A 21,209-nucleotide genomic window follows, 5' to 3' on the forward strand; every position below is an offset into this window, starting at 1 on the left:
TGTGATGTCTATGTAGAAATCCTAGCTGCTCAGCTTAACCAGTTATAGTACTGGCATGTCAATTTCTTATTATGTTAAAATATCCTGGTAATTGCTAGGAATTCTATTTTGTCATTAAGATACACTTTAGGAAATAGTTGGGTATTTAGTTTTATTCTTTCTTCTTATGATGATAAGGAGAAGGAGAACAGATGGGCTTGCTAAGTTTTGACTTTAAAATAGCATCCTGTGTAAGCTGAAAGAAGACTACATTGGTGTGATTTTGGGTGGCAACAGTTGACTCCTTGCAAGTTCTTTTTTCTCTGGCATGTGGTGTAGAAAGAGCTACGTAATACGAAGTGGACATTTCGGTTTTGCTTTATCAGAGCAGCTGATAATTGACTAGGAGAGGTGATTAAAAACTACATAACTCTTCTCTCTACACCTCTAAAAGACATTCCAAACAAACAATTTTTGATTATGTTGTAATCCACTCTCTCTTTCTGAGAGTCCTCTCTCCTCTTTCAGGTATGAGCCATGCAAGCAGAGTAAAAAAATGGAGAGAAGCTTTCATTATTATAAGGAAGTTCAAAACTTTATTAGTCTGTTTTTATGCATTACAATTCACTACTGCTTAACCAAAACATGGTACATAAAACCCATATCTGATAAGTTTGTAATTGCTGAAGGCTCAAAGTGAAAGGAAATGCCTACTATTTTGCATCTTTTATTACTAGAATGTTTCATGAGAGGACTATTGATAGATTCCATTAATAAAAGACAGTAGAAAATGATGCATGGTCTTTGAATTGCTTTAGAGTTCTCTTTCATTGTAATTTAGATAGAACAGTTTATTTTAGAGAGTAATTCAGTTGTGACTACTTTTATGGGACTGAAACACTGTTTCCACACAAATATCATAATTAAATTTCCTACACCACAACTGTTGATAGAAAGGGTGGCTTAATTAAGCTTAACTAAATCTTTTCAAATATTGTCTTCATCCAAGAAAATCTCTCATGGGCTACTGCTTGCTGACAGAGAACAGAATGACTGAACAATGTTCTTGTACAAAAATATGTGTAATCCTATAGTCCTGGTCAATTCTGATACATCTAGTTTTAGGCTGAGCTTTGGCAGCGACAGTTGAGCTATATTGCTCCTTCAGAATGGGATTGCAAAGGTAGGGTTTGGGCACATGAATCTGGTGCTGAATGTCAAGCTTCTGTTGAACTGAATCTGGAATTGTGAGCAGTCAGCTTTTGGAAAAACACTTTCCTAGCTGAGTGGTTTGCTTATTGCCCTAAAGAAAACTGTAGCTGAGCCAGATGTATGATTTGTGCTGCTACCTTCAAAAGCAAACTTGATCTGTAAAGTTCTGTAAAATTCATATACAGGGGTTTTCTGAATACGTGGTTAAACATGTATGCGAGGCCCAGAACTGCACATCTCAAAATTATCCTGTTTAACTTGGCTTTATAAATTCAGTGCTTCAAGAAGAAACACTGAAAGAGATGAATAAGGATAATCAGTTTAATCTGTAAAAATGCAGCCTTCAATTTTACTCTGTTGTAAACTGAAGATTTTTGTAATAATTGCACTTGTCAGACATATTATGTAAAATGTTCAGGTTTTTTATTAAAAAAATCTTAACAAGCTTTCTTCTGCCACTAGGATTCTCAAGCAGCAAAAGAATGAAAGAGTAAAAATAATTGTGCTGTACCCCATTATCCAGGAATAGAGGCAATGAAAAAGGGATATTGCTAATTTATAGTAATTAGATTGCTGCTGTGAAACATTGTCAGCATGTCTTGGTGTGTTAATTCATTGTCCTTATATGTGCTGCTATAAAATTAGCCTTCTGTTCTTGATCTTTTATTTACTGTAATCCATAAACTAAGCCCCTGAGTGTTTTCTTATTTATCTGAAATGTACTGGTTAGTGATGAAGAATGTTTGTTTTGTTGGTCAAAAAAAGAATAACTCAAATGCTTCCAATAAACAGCTCTTCAGATACGTCTAAGTCACAAATTTGCCTGAAACAACAATAGTTTTGTTTTGATTTGGTTTTAATTTGGTTTAATTTTCTGCCAAAGTGGGCAATATATTGTCTGGTTTTATCCTCATCTGTCCTTCAACAGTCTTTGTGCTTCCCTGCCTTCATTTTCATACTTATTGGCTAATTTAAACCAAATCCAACAGAACAGTAGACATTTTGAGATCAAAACCTTTGGCAAGTTTCATGGAAACTGAAACCTCCATAGAGGAGAGAAACTCGGATTATTGCCACTGCTGAAAGACAAAACTACAATAAGGACTCAAAGTTACTTGTCAGCTTCACAACTAGCCATTTATCATGTGTAACTGGAAGATAACAAAGTGTGAGTGCACAAAACAGAGTACTGTTCCTTCTGCAGTTACTATTTATAAGATCTGGAAATAAACTGGGAGATGGGGAGGTGTAAGTATATGGGGAAACTGGATATTTCAAAGGAAATGGTAGTAGTGATTGAAATGTCTGTGTTGGACACACAGTTGGGGTAACTGCAGTTGCATATTACACAGGGATATCAAACATTCATCCCATAGAACCATACATTGGATTCCTCTGTACGTAATAATGTAGGAATCTGAAACAGCCCAATACTGAAAACTTCTTATTTTAAACAAAAGTGGCCCCTGATATCTTTCAATTGCATAACATGTAAAAATGAAAATAAAAACTGGTTAGTCATTGTGACATGGAGGTTCTGTATATAATATGAGCATGAAGATGTAAGGGGAAGAAATAGTAGTCAGTATTATATTTCTGCTGACCTGGAGCAATGGGGAGTCCCTAATGGGTCACAGTACAACTCAGTGATACTGAGACCAACAGCAAGGGATTGCAGAGGAACCACTATCTTGATAGCAGACAAGGTGCTCAGAAGTCTGAGTTTATTACTGCCTCTGCATTAAGGCTGTTTGACATTTGAAGAAATTATTTGATTCTTTCTGAATCTTAAAATCCCGTTAGTGAAGTGCAGCTCTGTTGGGTATTGAAAGAGTTCAGTTCAGTATGGTCAGTGCTTAGATATTCTAGTAATCCTGCAGGAGAGTGCTGGAGAATATTCAACAAACAAGCTGCATTCAATAGAATAAAAGCCATCTGAGAGCCAGCACCCTAGTCATTGAGTCCGTCGAGGGCTCTCGCGGTGCTGAACCAGAGCGTGTGGTGAGCTGCTGAAGAGAATGAACATAATTTGGTTTTTGCAGAAGCCTCATCTGTCCTGTCTGCTCAAGTTCTGTCAGGCTCAGATTTGTTGAGGTACTACAGTAGAAAGTGAATTATTATGTGAGGACATAATAAATATTTAGACTAATTAATATGTAATATATTTACTCATGATGTGATATAAAATGACTATAAAATTGGCTATGTCATAATTCTTGCCCTGAACTGTTAAGCTTACTGCTCAGTTAGAATATGAATATGCACACACAATGGGGACAGGATTTGCTTTTTCACATCTAGAGATCCTCTCTTTGTCATCTAGCCTCCCTTCTTAGACCAATAGAAGGGACAATTTTAGAGTATAATTCATTTCATCCTAATACAGGCTTCTAAAATACACCAGATGAATTGCGGTCAACAAATGCCCATTTCCTCCCCTTGACTATAAAGGGACTATGGGCAACTTGTACACAAGGTGTATCCACTGTAGATGGCTGAAGTTCAGCAGGGTAAATTTAACTCATAGCGTAGCAATACACAAGAAAAAACATGGGTCAGGTTGCTGGTACCTCAGCTGCATCAGAAGGATGAACTATTCAGTAAATCCTGGAAGTAGTGAGTTAGAAGAAAAACTACTGAAGCAATTCTGTATCAAAAGCAGCTCAGTTTCTGAGCTGTATAGGCAGCACCTGTTGTTTCTGTAGACAAAAGCCCAGAGAATTCTTCCCTTTGGCTAAAGGAATCCAGGAGTACCTTAGCATACAGGAGAGCATCAGTGCTGAACTAGCATTGGGCAGTAGGAGACTGCCTTGAAGTGCTGGATATTGCTGCTACTGCTCCAAAAGGCAGATCAATACAAATTCAAGAAATTATATTTTTATTTGTATGTCTCTAAGCAGGCTGATAACATACTTCAGTCAAAGAGCAAGTCTGAGGAGCACAGTCTCTCTCAATGTCTCATCACTTACAATAAAGAATTTCTTCCTAATATTTAATCTAAATCTACCCTTTTTCAGTTTAAAACCATTCCCCCTTGTCCTATCTCTGCATGCCCTTGTAAAAAGTCCCTCTCCAGATTTCTTGTAGGCACCTTTTAGCTACTGGATGGCCACTCTAACAAATATCACCTCTTTAATGTTAAAAATACTAGAAAACAGACCACACTTTCCTTCTTGCTGTGCTGAATATGATTTATAGATGCTTATATTTAGAAAATCTTAAAAGCAAACTGAAATATAGAAGAAAAATACTGTTTTAGCATTATGGTGATAAGGATCACGTCCCACTTTTTAAAGAGACAGAGATATTTCCTAGAATATTTTATTAAACTAATGAAGTTTATAAAGCATTTGAAAATTAATAGATACTGCAAACTATTTATGTATTTCATACTAAGAAGTAATGCTTATATCCTAAACTGGATTTTTTTTTGTGAGTGTTCTCATTGTCTTTTTGTTTAACTGTCCTTTGGAGAGCTGGCTGTGTATATATGAATACAAACCAAACATTCTTGAAATTTACTTTCTAAATAGCAAAGTTTTGACATTAGTTTGAAATGAGAGCAACCTTTTGAACAGAGAGCATATGCTTTGCATTTTAGGTTCTGAATCTGATTACACCACTAATCTATTTTTCAGAAATGGATGGAGCACATTTTTTAAATTAAAACTTAAAAGAAAATTAAAAGGGATATTTTAAAAACATAATAGAGACAGTTGGAATTACTCACTTTCTGGTTCCAAAAGAAGTTCTAGTTCTGTATCTACAATCTTGACCTAGAAATGTAACTGTTTATGTTAAATTTTAATGCACAGGAGGAAAAGTGGAGAATTAAATGTTCTCACTGGCAGAATTTTCCTGTCCTAAATTTCTTCATTGATTTCTTCTGACTACAAAAAACAAAAAAAAAAAACCCACACCAAAAAAACCAAAAAACCCAAAATCAAATTTTCTTTCAACCAGAAAGTATTTTTCTCTTACATAGGAGAGCTAGACATAGCAGCACTTACTGTCCTACCTGGGATATTGATAAGATGAGGGGAAATTCAAAGCATAGTTCTAGTCCTGGTTTGATTGACATCCTTTTGTAAAGTGGCAATTTATAATGATACTGTGCAACTCAGCAGATCAGTGATGAGATTAAATTGTTGCTATTACTTTGGACTATAAAAATTGCCTTGTGCACTGAACAAGCCATGCTGTTTCACATTTAAAACTCAAAAGCTCAATATAAAAAAATTAATGTTTGTTGCCAATATCTAAATGTAGTCTCTATATAAAATTACAGAAAAATAAGCATTAAAACTGCTACAGGGATTTCTTTTCCTATTCTTTGGCATTTTAGACTAACACAAGCAGTGGAATGAATTGGTTTTTCCTGGTTTTGTGCATGACAAGAATTGTTTATGAATGTCTAATCAATGCAAAAATATTTTGCTGTTATAACTATGTCTGTTTTGTCTTGTAAAAACTTCTGCTTCTGGCAGATGTATGTGGACTTTCAAAAGCCCCAGTACAGCTAGAGCAGTACTGGCAGTCTAACCCACTTTACATCCTATCTCATTGTTGGGCCTCTTACCATTGAAAGTTTTCTCTGCGCATTAAGAATTTGCTGGGACAACATATTTTGGGTTCAGAGAAATCCTAAATTCCAGTTAAAACAGTATAACTGAAAGCCTAATTTTGAAATTTGAAATATTTAAAATTGGAACAGCAAAAAAAAAAAAAAAGCATCATCTTAAACTGTAACTTAACCAGAAGCACTTCTCAGCATATACACAAACAGATGGAGAAGTTTTTCTGTGTAAACTTCATGTTTGTGTTAATTAATGTATAATGGAGCCACTATTAGAAGTAGATGGGGAAGCTGTTGCACCATATATGTTTGACTGTCTAACTGATACTTAGATTAGAGCCTGAATTCATTCAGGCTGGAGCCAAACTTGGGTATCCTAAGCTGTCTACCCCCTCCCTAGAGGCACCTGCTTTTACTCTTTGCAGCAGGATCTGGTGAAGTATGTGATGTGAATAATTCCTTGCTGTTTCTAAGAGCAGTTCTGTCACATGTTAACTAGCCACAAATGGCTTCATGTCAAAACACATTTATTACACTCACCAACTCATCCACCGGTGTTGCTTTGATCTCCTCTAGGGTAGGCTCCAGCCTACATACCCATGCTTAAATCTTGACTATAGAAATGCCTGTATGGTTCTTCTGTACCAGATGGATCTGGTGATCTGCAGTATGGGTGTAATGCCACCAGTGTATTGAGTACACTGCAATCTGTATTCCCTGATTAACTACTCTAGGATGCTTATGAGGTGTACTGAAAAGTGGTGGGGAACAGGGGAAGCAGCAAGGTGTCCCAGCAGTATACTACGGAAGCCATTCTCCATTCAGCTTTGAGTAGGGTTTTTTTAATTTCAGGATATGTTCACTGTTACACAAAAGGTAACCACATCTAACAGTGTTAGTGTTCAACCTGATTAATTCCTGTGTCTTTAATCTTTTACTTTGAACACTGTAGTTCACCAAATTATTTAATGCTGTTGTGCTGTGCTGTATATGCTGACATTCCCGTAATCGGTTGTCCATAGGAATTGTTGCAAATAGCTATTAGTTCTCTGGGCTAATATTTTCTGTAGTAATATTTTTAGAGCAGCTCGTACAGTGTAATTCATCAGGCAATTAAGATTTTTAGTCAGTTAAGTAGTAAGTATTACAAAATTAGGTTTAGTCTTAATACACATGACTCATAAACATTCAAAGGTGAATACATGGGAGTTTTGGCTTACAAATGTAAAATGTCAGCAAAAAAGTAAATAATAAAACTTCAGTAGAAAAGACCACGGCATAATTAATAAAACAATATTCAACTCTCATTTAAAGAAAATCATGAAATGGCAAGGCTGCTTGCAGCAGATTCAGTTCACTGAGGTAAAAAAAACCCCAACACATTTATTCCTGTAACTTCTTTGCGACAATTAAAAGGCCTGTGTCCCAATCAAAAACAGGTTTACAAAGTGGTTCTAAATTCTCTAGACACAATAACTGTAGTCTCTGTAGATACCCTCTGTTTCTGGTGCCTTTGCATGTTTTGGTGCTATCCAGAGGTGTATCCGTGCTGTCCTGTGACATACACAGTGTGAGTTCAGGTTGATGCATGTTTGGTAATGATTTCACCTGCAAGCCAGCGTGTTGTGGTCTGTGCTTCAGTGGGAACCTACATGTATGTGTCATACCTAAGTGCACATTTCAAAGTGGACTTCTGTTGTTGCATTCATTCAATAGTTTGCAGAAATGCATTGCACTGCTTAAAAGGAGTCTAGAAGTCGAGGGAAATAACATCTGAACTTGGCTAGCAACCTGCTGAAGCATGTCTTTTGCCTGCACTCGATCACCGGTTTGTCCCTTTCTGTCCTTTCTGTAGAGTTAAATGGGATTACCAATGACTTGAATTCAAGCAGCCCTTGAAGCATGAACAAATAATGTTATTTTTTATTGCATATGCTTTCTCCAGTGGCAAAAGATTTTTTTTTTTTTTTTTTTTTATTATTGATTTTAAAAGAAAATTGCCTTGGGCTTAGCAATAAGAATTTAAGCAGATTCTAAAATTAGGAAGCTACTGAGAGAAAATGTGGACTAGTGTTGGATTGTACTTGACCGCCTTGCGGCTTCATTTTCAAGACCTGTGTAAGCTGGTTTGGAACATCTGTTCCATTGCCTTCAAACTGGAAGCCTTACCAACAGCTACGTTAAAATGTTTCCAATTCCTTAAACTTCAAGGTTTACTTCCCTGGGGAAAAGCCTCTGAATATGATTGAATTTAGTAGAGATGTGATGTGGATGGCCATTGACAGCTTTTTCCAATACTGAACAGTATTTTTAAAAAACTTTTTATTGGGAGGAGGGGGGAAGAGGATGGGGAGCTCTTTCACTTAAATTCCTGTTAGTAGAAGTCATTTAAGGAACAAGAATACCCCTACTGGCATTTTCAGACTACAAATATTCAAATTTGTAGTCTTAGGGGGGACACACAGGAATCAATAAATCTAAGAAATTTAACCCAAATCACCAGAACCTTCATAACTGTGTTTGCGTTCACCCTTGTCAGTACTAGCTACTGGTAGTTTCATGTGCTGATTTCTTTATGGGCATTACGAGCTGTAGTTGCCAAAACACTTTTCTAAAGTAACTTTTCTAGTGACACAAGGGCAGCCTTGGCTGTACTGGCCATGAAATGATGGAGTTCAAGATCCTTAGAGCAGCATGGAGGGCACACAGCAAGCTCACTATCCTGGACTTCAGGAGAGCAGACTTTGGCCTCTTCAGGGATCTGCTTCATAGAGCCCTAGAGGGAAGAGGCACCCAAGAAAGCTTGTTAATATTCAAGGGTCACCTCCTCCAAGCTCAGGAGTGATACATCCCAACAAAGATGAAGTCAGACAAAAAAGCTGGAACGTCTGCATGGATGAACAAGGAGCTGCGGGACAAACTCCAGCACAAAAAGGAAGAGGGTGGAAGCAAGGACGGGTAGCCTGGGAGGAATGACTTTTTTGCCTCAGTTGTGGTAAATGCTTCAGCCACGCTGACCAAGTTGCAGAACACAAAGGAAGGGACTGGGAGAATGAAGTGCTTCTCACTGTAAAAGAAGATTGGGTTTGAGAACATCTAAGGAGCCTGAAGGTGCAGAAGTCCATGGGACCTGACGAGATACGTCAGCAGGAACTGGCAGATGTAATTGCCAAACCATTTTCCATCATATTTGAGAAGCTGTGGCAGTCTGGTGAAGTACCCACTGACTGGAAACATAATCCCCATTTTTAAAAAGGAAAAAAAGAAACACCAAGGGAGCTACAGGCCAGTCAGTCTCACCTCAGTGCCCAGCAAGATCCTCCTGGAAACTATGCTAAGGCACATGGAAAATAAGGACGTGACTGGTGACAGCCAACATGGCTTCACTAAGCGCAAATTGTGCCTGACAAATTTGGCTGCCTTCTAAGATGGGGTCACAGCACTGGTGGATAAGGGAAGAGCGACTGACATCAGCTACCTGTACTTGTGCGAAGTGTTTGACACTGTCCCGCCCAACATCCTCTTCTCTAAACTGAAGAGACATGGATTCAATGGATAAGGAATTGGCTGGATGGTCACAATCAAAGAGTTGCTGTCAATGGCTTGATGTCCAAGTGGAGACCAGTGACGAGTAGTGTTCTTCAAGGGTTGGTGTTGGGACCGGTCCTGTTCAACATCTTTGTTGGCGACATGGACAGTGGGATGGAGTGCGCCCTCAGCAAGTTTGCCAACGACACCAAGCTGTGTGGTTCAGTTGATACGCTGGAGGGAAGGGATGCCAACCAGAAGGACCTTGACACGCTTGAGAGGTGAGCCAGTGCCAACCTCATGGAGTTTAACCAAGCCAAGTGCAAGGTTCTGCACCTGGATTGGGACAATCCCAGGCACAAATACAGGCTGGATGGGGAATGGATTGAGAGCAGCCCTGAGAGAAGGACTTGGGAGTATTGGTGGACGAGAAGCTCAGCATGACCAAGTAGTGTGCGCTCACAGCCCAGAAAGCTGACTGCAAGCCGACTGTATTCTGAACTGCATCAAAAGAAGCATGACTAGCAGGTTGAGGGAGGTGATTCTCCCCCTCTACCCTGCTCTCGTGAGACCCCACCTGTGTTCAGTTCTAGAGCACCCAATATAAGAAGGACCATGGAGCTGTTGGAGCAAGTCCAGAGGAGGGCCACGAAGATTGATCAGAGGGCTGGAGCACCTCTCGTATGAAGACAGGCTGAGAGACTTGGGGTTGTTCAACCTAGAGAAGGCTCAGGGGACACCTTATAGCAGCCTTCCAGTACCTAAAGGGGGCCTACAGGAAATCTGGAAGGGAATTTTTGTAAGAGCAAATAGTGATAGGACAGGGGAGAATGGCTTTAAACTGGGGAAGAGGGGAGATTTAGATTAGACATAAGGAAGAAATAATTCACTATGAGGGTGGTGAGGCACTGGAACAGGTCGCGCAGAGAAGCTGTGGCTGCCCCATCACTGGAAACGTTCAAGGCCAGGTTGGATGGGGCTTTGAGCAACCTGGTCTAGTGGAAGGTGTCCCTGCCTGTGGCAGAGTGGGTGGAACTAGATGATCTTTAAGGTCACTTCCAAGCTAAACTGTTCTGTGATTCTATGATTCTGATATCAAAAGCCTCAGTGTCTCAGATGCAGAAAGCCCACTTGAGCATGCAGTTGCAAGAATGAACAACCATATAAACAATTCTCTGTGCAGAGAACTGAGAGGATTAAAGCATTATTTTGGACAAACTAGGCAGGGAGGGGCAGCTGACTTGAAGTAGGATGACTTCCCCAGTTCATTTTGCTGCACAACCTGCAAACAACTGTGCCAAGACAGGTCTTCAAGGTTTCTGTGTTGTACATTAAATAGTCACCAGGTGAAGAACAACTGTTGTTCATGTTCTGTTACGCAAAGTAACATAAATAATTTCTCACATCTGTGCTGCTGTGTTTATTCGTGACTTAGAAAGTACAGGGAGAATCCATCAGGTCAGTGTAAAGCCACAGCAGGTAGTCGTCCCCTTTGATGAAGCTACTAGAGATGTAGATTGACAGAGCACATTTGGCTGTTTTGTCTTTGAAAATGTTTAAATCATGATTGTGGCTCATGAAAAGTGAGCAGTGGTCTGAGCACAGCATGACCTATACCTTCAGGAAGAGGACACAGTGGTGGTATTTGTATGCTGGCTATGTTCTGAGCCGTTCACTCAGGGAAATTAATTTCCCTTTCATGCGCATCTGAGCTGGAGAGCATTGGTATCAGTTTCATAACTGAACACCAACCTCCTCAAATCAGGTTGGGGATTTAATGAACAGTGCCACCATCTTTCTCCTGGAAATAAGTGTGACTATATTTGCTATTTCAGGGCGTTTGATGTGGAACTTCTTTATATAGCTCAGCGCTTGAGAATACCTATAGCAGAAGTTGCTGTCAACTGGACTGAAATTGAAGGTAGGGAAATTGTTTATATTCTTGTAAGATTCCTTACATGTCAATCCAGAATGAAATATCCAGGGGTCTTCCCATTTCCATAATACACAGCCGCCTTTCCATGCAAATTTTGAATTTCATGTCCTTGCCAGCCTTTTGCCATGACATGGTACAGGAAGTGTAGCTGAAGGGGTAGAAGAGAGAAACTCTTCACTCCCACTGGAGACAAAAGTAAGTAGTTATACTGCTAGGATAAAGCACTGCTTTGGCATGTCCCCTTGCTATAATGTGCTAATAAAAACACTTCAATTGTAAAATACTGTGCAGGAAGTCTGACCATCATTGTTTGTTGATTCAACTCCATTTCACTGTGTCTTGCCTTCCAAAATTCTCAGCCCGCCTATTAAGGCCTCCTCTGGGGCACCCTCTCTTCTGAAGATGTGTTGTTCTTTCAGACCTGTAAGGAGGTCTCTTTTACTGGGTTACTGGAAGGTACAGTTCCATACATATTTCTTCATAAGCAAAGCAAGTTTAAGAGGTATTGCTTTGCTTCTTCTCATTTCCTTCTTTCCATCAAATGCAGTTCTTTATTTTTTGCCTCTCTTTTTCTTTTTTTTTTTCCTCAACACAACCACTGAACAACAGAAAGTACAATGAACTGCAGTGGTGATGGAGGGTGCAAGTAGAGAACGTCCTAAGCTGACTTTACTAGAAAAGAAATGCTTTCTTTCAGTGCAGTTCCACATGTATATTGCACCTAAGACAAATATTAGCAGAGATGGAGGAGGGCTTGGTTTCATAGTGTGGGTTCCTTACCTTGCCTGAAGATTGGCACGTTCATATTATTGCTGGTGGTCCTCTTCTCCAATGTTGCTAAGAAATCCTTTGCTTAATTATCAATGTTCAGGTTCCTGTATGCTTGAACGAAACTTTGTCACAGAGAAGACTATGCATCTTGTGACATACATGGAATTACTGTGCTGCTTGCAAACTAGAATCTCCCATTTATGGTATAATGTAATTACTACAAAGCAATAACTTTTGCAATATAAATTCTTATTAATGTTGAAGTCTAGGTTGTGGGGCTGAATGTGCTGAGAATGTAGAGGTTCGTGACTACTTAAATGTGCCTTTTGCCAATGCTCATTTTTTCTAACAGCGTCCTTCTGATTTTCTTCTTCATTAATCACAGGTTCTAAGTTAGTTCCCTTTTGGAGCTGGCTGCAGATGGGCAGGGATCTCCTTTTTATACGACTGCGATATATGACTGGTGCCTGGCAGCTTGAAACAAGAAAATGTAATTAGATTATTTACATTTTCCAAATATATTATTATACTTAATGGAACATGAGAACAGTTTCAATCAAGTGAAGTGGTGATGAAAGCTGAGGTAATTCTTCATTGCTCCTGTTGTATGTTTCATTTTTGCAGCACGTATGTGTTTTATAAGATTGTCAGCAGGAGATTTGTACCATGTTTTGAAAAGAGAAAGCATTTCCAAAAATATTTTCTTATCTGGTAATCAGGTTTTTATAATATTAAATAGTAGCTTTAACATGTCTTATAAATTCACTCAAATAAATATATCTTCATCATACATTTGGAATTTCTTTACCTATATTAAAAGGAGGCAGTCTGTTCTACATGGTGCAATATTGTGCTGCGAATGACCGCAACCATTTGTTTCTATAGTAGCTGGAAATATATAGCCATATTGCAACTTGGAATTATCAGTCATGGTTCACACTGATGCATTTTTAGATTCAATGTTATGGGAAATATTAATGGGTTTTCGTGAGTTATGACAGTAATGTTCCTAAGGCTGTTCTGAGAACTTTCAGTAGTCTCTCGACATTCCAGATGTTTTTGTGAAGCTCAAATAGTTTGTCTGAGATCAAACTGTGGATTGTCCCCGAAATCTAGGTCCAAGAGAAAGCACTTTTCATTTTAAAATGTTGTCTTTTATAAATATGTTTTGCTCATATGTACTAATTAATACTGTATGTTCAAGGCTGGGAGTCCTTGGCATCTACAAATCTGTAGTGCAAAGGGTATGGAAAGATAATTCAGAGCATACAAAAATGAGACCCAATGTACACTGGGGGACTGTGCATTAGCAGTGTCAGTCTGACATTCTCACACTTCAAATGAGATCAGAGAGGGAGGAAGGGGTCTTCAGTCTTTCTTCGTAATGTCATAACCTGTTATATTCTGTAACAAGGGTATGACAGGTTTCAACAGTGCTTTCAAAGTGGTTGTGGATTGCCAACAAACTAAGCCAATCTTTGTTTCAGAAACTTACAAATCTGAACAGATTTAAAGAATGAGCAGTGTATGGTTGTACTTTCACATATGATTTCACTGCTGATTTTTCTTATTCCTTCTGCAATATTGAGTTTTGCTCTGTTAAGGTTACCTCAGTTTTCTATGCATTGAAGTGTTGGAATAAATTATCGACAAGTACCTCCAGTTTGATTTTGCAGGCTTTATTCTCTTGCCTAGTCCACGTACGTCTCTACCACTTCTGCAGAATCAATCACGACTCCTTGTTGCTATTGCTAGAATAAAATACCAGCTTCTCAGTTCTCGTACCCTGATCAAACCTGGGCAATGATAGCTCTGCCTGTAATTATAATTGCCAACCAGTTCTTAAAAGCAGATTCCTAAAATTTTCCTCAAGTTTTACATTAAGATTGAGCTTATTTGAAATTTTAACCAAAATAGTTCACCTTTTTCAAATGATGAGGCTTAGGTCATGTGTTATTTATTTTCTGCATGATAAGTAAACATCTGATGACATCTTCTTTAAAAAGAAATTCTGCTTTTGAATTGGATGCCAAAGCTTGGAAGGGAGAGAGAGGCTAAATTTATTATTTTTTAATTAATTTGTGCATTTCTACAAAGTTTTTTCATAACTTTGCAGATAAAGTCTCCATTAACTCTCTCCTTATTAAGCAGTCTCTCGGCAGCTGTCCATATGTCAGCCCGAGAAAATACTTGGTATCTTCCACCTCAGGGATGCCGAAGTAAGGCTAGGTTTGCCATCTTTGAGCTGTGTGGGGTTGGATGCTGGGAATGTGGGGTTGTTGGCATGAAATTCTCCTATGCTTTCAGTGAATTTCAGCCATGGATAAAGGTCACTACACATCTTGATAGTCCAGAGTCTGCTCTGTGTCTCTGAGGTTGATAGACATGGCACTGGTCACGGCCATATGCCTACATCTGCCTTCTCTCAGCTGCCTTTCAAAGCAGGCTTGCTACATCTAAACTGTTTGTTGGAGATAGTCCTTGACCTGCCCAAAAATATTTTGAGAGCAGGGATAGGCAGCTGTGGAACACCTGGCACAGTGTAGTCTGACACATTCTGTTTAGTACAAGCTGAACTGGGATGAAAAAATCAAAGGAGTAAACTGGGACAGAGGGAGAATGGAGAGAAATAGAAAGTTAAATTGATCTGGGGCTGAGATTGGAAGCCAGAGAGTGAAATGGAAGATGGGAAGCACTGAGACTGCATGAGGAATGGGTGTGGAACAGCTATGGACTCGGCAAAGACCAGAGAAAGGGAATGGGGAATGAGATAGATCACTTAAGGGTGGAAAAAAGGAAATGTTGCTGCTGGGGGAGGGAGAAGCGGAAGGGCCTCACTAAGCCAAGTAATCCACAAGAACAGGGTTAGGACAGAAATTGTCTAAAACAATTTGGGACTGAGGATACAGTGATATTTAGAGTCTGGGCTGGAAATCTGGACCCCTTTTACAGTGTTTCTCAGCCATTATTTGACCTCTACAGAATCCTTTGGCAAATCATCTCTCATCTTCTTTCTGTGCTGGTCTATAAAGAGAACAACTGGCTACCAGTAGCAGTTGTTCTTCCGCCCTGGTCACTGAAACTTGCAGTAGATTTTCAGGCTCCAATTCTGAACTGCATGAAGGAGCAATGGAATCTTTCACAAAGATGTGGGAGATGATACAAACAAACCAAGTTTCAATGAAAGCTTGCTTTTCAGAGTTACAAAGCCAGGTAGGAAACAAAAGTAGCCTTTCTGACTCGTTCCCACATTGTGTTTACGTGCTATGAGAGGAGATACTTTCTTATGTAAGGACTACTTTTCTTGAAAGACATATTTTTAGTGCATGGGACTGAGTTGTCCGGCAAAGGCAACTAGATTGGCCTTCTGTTTAGAAAACAGAAGTTTGGATAGAGTATAAATGAGACAAAATTAAAGAGAGGCAGTATATTCTCCATTATCAGATAAAGTTAGACAGGCATATGGTTCTTTTCCTTCTTGCCGAAATGGTCGGCACATTCAGAGAGGATGTTAGAGGTACAGATTCAGTTCCTCTATTGCTTAAGCCCACATCTTAAGTGGTGAAAGAATCCCCAAGCCCTTCTGCAAATCACTTCAAAGGGATATTTGGACAGTTCAGCGATGCAGATATGGCACTATCCCAATCTTTCTGCATATCAAAGTTTAAAAAATTGAGTTCCAGGTCTGCCATAGTGTGTTCTGGGGTTGAAACATTATCGATTGCTTTTCTGAGAACTGCTCTTCTTTGTATGGAATGATCTCAGCTCTGGAACAGTTACCTGCACTTATTGAACTAATTGCTCCAAGCTTGCTCTGAAGCAGAGGCAGCAAAGGAGACTTACTTTAGCTGAAAAGGATGGTTGGCTTTGCCTTCTATCACTCATGTAGGGACCAGAAGTCTTCTGGGTAGCATACTCCTCTTATTTGCAGATCATGAAACACAAGGTTCACAGGCTGTCACAGGAGACCCTCAAATCATAGAACACCAAGCATATGCTCTAATGGAAGGTCAGACTCATAGAATCATAGAATCAACTAGGTTGGAAAAGACCTTTAAGATCAAGCCCAACCATTACCCCAGGATTGCCAAGACCACTACTAAACCATGTCACTGAGGGCCCCATCTGCACGGTTTTTCAACACTTCCAGGGACGGTGACTCCACCACTGCCCTGGGCAGCCTGTTCCAATGCCTGATCACCCTTTCAGGGAAGAAATTTTTCCTAATAGCTTTTTGCTCACTGTCAGTTATCGGCATTCCTCTAAAAGTGTGTTGTGCAGGTACATGTGAACATGACACTCTTGAAGCAAAGGTGCACCTGCTTTGTGGATCCTAACAAGGAGCAAATAAAAGATTAGTAAAAAGTGGCTTTTCTCTGTCAAAACTAAAGTTCATGGGAGCGTGTCCCTCATGAAATGTAGTACACCTGAGAAACTTCAAAAGATTAAAGTCCATGGCTTTTACATATCTTCAGGCCAGGCCACAGCAGAGTGAAGATTTTGAACTGATAAACTTCAGGTTTGGGTCAGAGGTCTAAAGTCCACTTGTGTCTTGAGCCCTATATCAATATGTAGGTTAGCATTAGCTTAATCCAAATATTTACTGAATGCAGAGAAAAGGAAGCACAATGGCAAGTATGAACTGTAAACTATTAAGCAAATGTGAAGGATAATCAGATATTTTGAAAAGCAGCTACCCAATGCTATGAATTAGTTAAATAAGAGATGCCCACATAGCAGAGACCCCAAATTACAGCATTAATTACACAAGCAGCAGTCTCTGACATGAAAACATTTTACACTAACCTAAAAGATTCATAGAAATATCAGAGGCAGAGTGACAAGAAACATAACTCATTTAGAATTGCCAGAAATTAGATCCTTTAAAAATTAAGAATTCGTCTAATAGAAATCTGTAGCTGTCAGAGATCAGAGATGCCCTGTCTTTGTATGAATTATATATCCTAAGTCATTCACATCCTGATCTTCCCCAAGCTTTTACCCTAAAAGGGTTAGCTGTTCTTGTTAAATCCATAAATCTGTAGATACTTGCTCAGTTTAGTTTATTTCCAAGTTTATTTAATTTATTGCCATTATTTTTCTGTGTAGCAATCTGAAACAATGGCTAGTTTGGAATCATGTATCTTGATTTTCCCATGAGGATCACATCAGGTGACAGAGGGTTTGGACTAGACCCAAGTTGTGACAAGTTAAGCATCAGGTTCCCGGGTGCCTACGTTTAAGGTTATTGGAGGCCAGAATCCTGAACAAGGCACCTTTTACCTGTGTGAAATACTGTACATCCCTGGCCAAGCTGCTGGCTTTAGTCAGAGTTATCTAACATCAGCCTGTTCAGCATGCGGGGAGATCTCTGCACACTGCACAGCCCTGAACACTTTTCTTAGGGTAGGAAGGAGTAGAAGCCTCTCAGAAAACAGGTCTAAGCTTTCCCTTAGCAGTGCAGGAGCCTGCTTACTAGTTTACTGATTCAACTCTGTATCTAAGTAATGGGAGACCAGGAGCAGATTCGCACACTAGAGGGAGATCAAACACGTATGTCCAGTAGGCTGTTCCCTAATTGCTTTCCATTTAAGCTGTTCTACTGGGCACTGATACCATAAAGTCAAACAAGGAAACATAACTCCGCTTCATTTATCATGGCACTTGCCTGAGGGCGAGGAAGACTTGGGTTCCAGCCTTTCTCTTTGGGATATTTGCTGTCTGTTTACTATATATTTTCTATACTCAGGGTATCAGGTGACAGATTTCTTGAGAGCACTACTCTCCTCTGTGTTCCTTCAGGCCCAACATATCTCAATTGTTGCACAGCGACCCCAGAATCATACCTGGAAGATGGAAGTTTCCCCTAGGTACCATTTCAGAAGCAGCTCTCATGGTTTGATTGCACAAAGCCATGAAAAGGAGTGTTCCTGCTCCCTCTACACCTTTCTGGGGCTGCTTAGAGTCTTTCTCAAGCCAGTTCAGCTCACCAGCATGGCAGGATGCCATCTTCCACTTGTTTGGGGATTTTTCCTTTCTTTTCATCTGAGGTAGTTTTCTGCCATTTCAGTGATGTAAAATGACTCAGAGCGATGCAGCAGGAACAGGGTGCCCCAGCAGAAAGAGGACTTCCCCTTTTGACAGCTGTGAACTCACCACAAGATTAAAGAATGACTTGTCACCTGGAGGCTAGGACAGTTTTCTAAAGTAGGAAATGTGAATCTGAATTCCTCTTTTTTTAGACCTGAGGTCTTGTTGCCCTCTCTCTCTGGCTCCATCTCTTCATGTATTCCAGATACCCCACTTGATTTTATTGAATGCCACAACACAGAACAGGGGGCTTGGGTGGAACATTTCCCAGTCGTTCCTACTAGGAAAAAAGCTGATTAATTCACATTTGATGCAGTCCTACTGAATTGCGGAGACTGTAGAGAACCAAGTTCCTCTGGCATATGTAGACAACTTCCTGATCACAAAGCCTGTCATGCAAACCAGCCCACTGCCTAACTTGTCCTCACTCTTCTCTTTATAGACTTGCAGAGATACACAAGGTCTCCTCGTTTGTGTTTCAGTGGAATCTTAGCCTTTACTATTTCCTTCTACCCTCGCATTTGCAGGGGTGACCCATGGAGATGCAGATCTTCTAGATGGCTCACTGTTCTGCATGACCCAGCCCTCCAAAGGCACATCAAAACAAACTAATCACATACTTTGAAAAGGAATTAAAAAACAGAGAAAATCTACATGGTAATTCTGCAGCATCCTTACCCACATCACTGCCTGTGTAGTTAGTGCTTTAATAAGCATGGATTTCAATTTAAAAAAAATATTTTGATATCTCTGCATAAAAGCGTTATTTTTCTGCACCACTTTACTAAGACTTTGTATGAGACTTTTCCATAGGATACTGAATATCAAAGAGTTCTCTTTGAAAACATATGCAAAAAAAAAAAAAACCCAAGTTACTGAAAAAGGTTCAGTAGTTTACACAAGTTTTCTTCACCGTTACCATTTTTTATCACAACCCAAATGCAATAAATCCCCTGATTTAGCTTTTACCCTTACAAGCCATGGTTTTAACTCATGTTTTAAATATGGGTTGGAAAAAACAGTAAAAATTGTCTCTTTTTACTCACAGGCATGTCCTGCTGATGCACAGTGTGTTTTCTGTCACAACTCTAGTAGTTTACTCAGTATTCCTAACTGGTTTCAGTAACACTGCAGCATTACACAAAGCAGGGTAACTCTTAAATGAGTAATCACACAGCTTTAATAAGTTTAACCCATATAAAGTACTCGGAGATCACTACTGTGAAGAATAAGCAGACAAACACAGAAGAGAGCTCCAGTTCATTCTACAGAACTGTGTCCAACAACACATCAATTTACAACTCTCAAAGCTTCTGTGCGCACCTTTCCACTATCACCAATGCAGAACAGTCCAGGTTAGTTTTTCACCATGAGAAATGAAATTGTATTAACATGTATAAGCACAACAACGTCTCCAAGCCATTGAACAGTCCCAGCCAGTATTCAAGTTGAATCCTCTGCTAATGCTTAAGGCTCTGGAGACCTATCCATAATTATTTATGTACCTATTGTCCAAGTGTTCCTTGAGTTCACAGTCATAATGCTGACTGCAAACTAAAAATAGTCGAAATGAAGAGACAGGCAAAGACAGAAGGCTGCAATGAAGTTTCTGTATCTCAGTGTTTATTACTTAAAATAACATCTAACCTTATTTATGATCTGTGCATGTTTCTTAGGGATGCAGTGGCATGTCTGTTACAGCTCAAGGGACATGAATTAAAGTAGTGTTGCAGCATTGTTGAAGGCTGCACCCTGCCAGCTGAACCGTAACTTATCTACCTCTTTGGGATAGGGATTCAGAGGTTAAGAATTGGATGCTACTGTGTCGTGCCTATTGCGTTAGCCAACGGCACATAAGGGAGTCTTGAGCACATTAGTCCACGGGGTCATCTAGGCTCAGGGGAGAAGCTACAGACAAACCTTTGTTTCTTACTGGAAAAAGAGATGGTATTTTTATATGACCAAGCTTAAGTAATAGTTGTGAGATCATAGCTGAGAGGGGTGTGCTAGAATATGATTTCATTTAATAGATCCATCAGAAAACGAAGAGCTAACTAGCCTCCATTTTCCTGGATATTTTTTAATCCATTTTTCTTTGTACTGTTCATTGATCTGTTCAACTGCCCTAACGGAATCATTAGATATTTCCCTGGTGAAAAAAAACCCAAAACATCAAACTCTTCCAGTCCCACTTGCTGGGCGCAGTCTTCCAAGTGCCAATAAACTTTTGCAGGGATATTAAATCAGTCTGCAAGTTGTCTGACAGATTCTTAGGCTACACAGCCTTCTTATGTGCACGTTAGTGTAAAGGGTAGATCCTTTTTTTTTGCTAAAGCAATGGTATCCGTGTCTCCCTTTGTTGCAAAAGGAGATGAACTCTTGCTGTATGTGGAGTCCACTGATAATAGCACTCCATACCTGACAAATGTAGAGCACCCATTTTAAAAGAAAGAACTGTGCAGCCTATTTCAGACCAGCAGACAGGTCAGCATTAGCTCTTCCATGCACTGTAAATGCATGACTGCAGTTACTAGCAATAATCTGACTTGCTTGAGGCAAACAGCAGCAGACAACTGCAGCAGCACAGGGTGTGGGTCAGCTGGGCACGTTGGCCAGCTGCAAGGTAAGCATGACTGCAGCAGTTCACCAGGCCCAGGGAAATGCTTCCAGCTTCTCCTGAGGAAAGCCACGCTAGGAGGGAGTACTCCTCTGTGGACTTCCTGCAGCTCCCAGGTATTGCATTAAGGCCTCCTAATTCTCATACCTTTTGTATGGACACAGTCTACCATCAGTGAGCAGTATTCAGTCATAAGCTCTTCCACAGTCTATGGTGGTTATCCTTTGTCTACATTTACTCTACCGCACTTACCAGCATGTAAGCAGCAAATGATATAAATAACTCATATTCACAGTCTCTTTCTTCATGTATACTTCCTATTCAAGGGACAGCTGAAGACCAGACAAACATCCTCCCAAAATGGCTTAGCTACAGGTGATCCTTCTTACCTGCATGACCCTAACTCCCTCTCCATGCCTTTGCACCAGCCAGGCTCTACCTTCCCTGAGTCTTAGTGTTCTGCTGCCAAGATGTCTTTTCTCCTTTGAACATTCAGCAAC

At 39.8% G+C, this 21,209-nt stretch overlaps 1 protein-coding gene across 3 annotated transcripts in view; it reads left to right on the forward strand.

The window, feature by feature from the left end:
* Positions 1-13,664, forward strand: part of ALG5 (ALG5 dolichyl-phosphate beta-glucosyltransferase) — a 24,943-nt gene extending 11,279 nt beyond the window's left edge. The window contains exons 9-10 of one of the 3 annotated variants that reach the window (XM_030477680.1): positions 11,131-11,216; positions 12,388-13,658. In XM_030477680.1, coding sequence (XP_030333540.1) covers positions 11,131-11,216; positions 12,388-12,500 — 199 coding nt within the window. In that variant the 3' untranslated portion in view covers positions 12,501-13,658. Of the gene's footprint in view, positions 1-507; positions 2,390-11,130; positions 11,217-12,387 lie in introns of those variants that run through there. The other 2 variants (XM_030477678.1, XM_030477679.1) reach the window with 2 other exon arrangements.
* The last annotated feature ends 7,545 nt before the right edge of the window (positions 13,665-21,209 follow it).

The sequence above is a fragment of the Strigops habroptila genome, chromosome 2, assembly GCF_004027225.2.
Source record: "Strigops habroptila isolate Jane chromosome 2, bStrHab1.2.pri, whole genome shotgun sequence".
NCBI lineage: Eukaryota > Metazoa > Chordata > Aves > Psittaciformes > Psittacidae > Strigops > Strigops habroptila.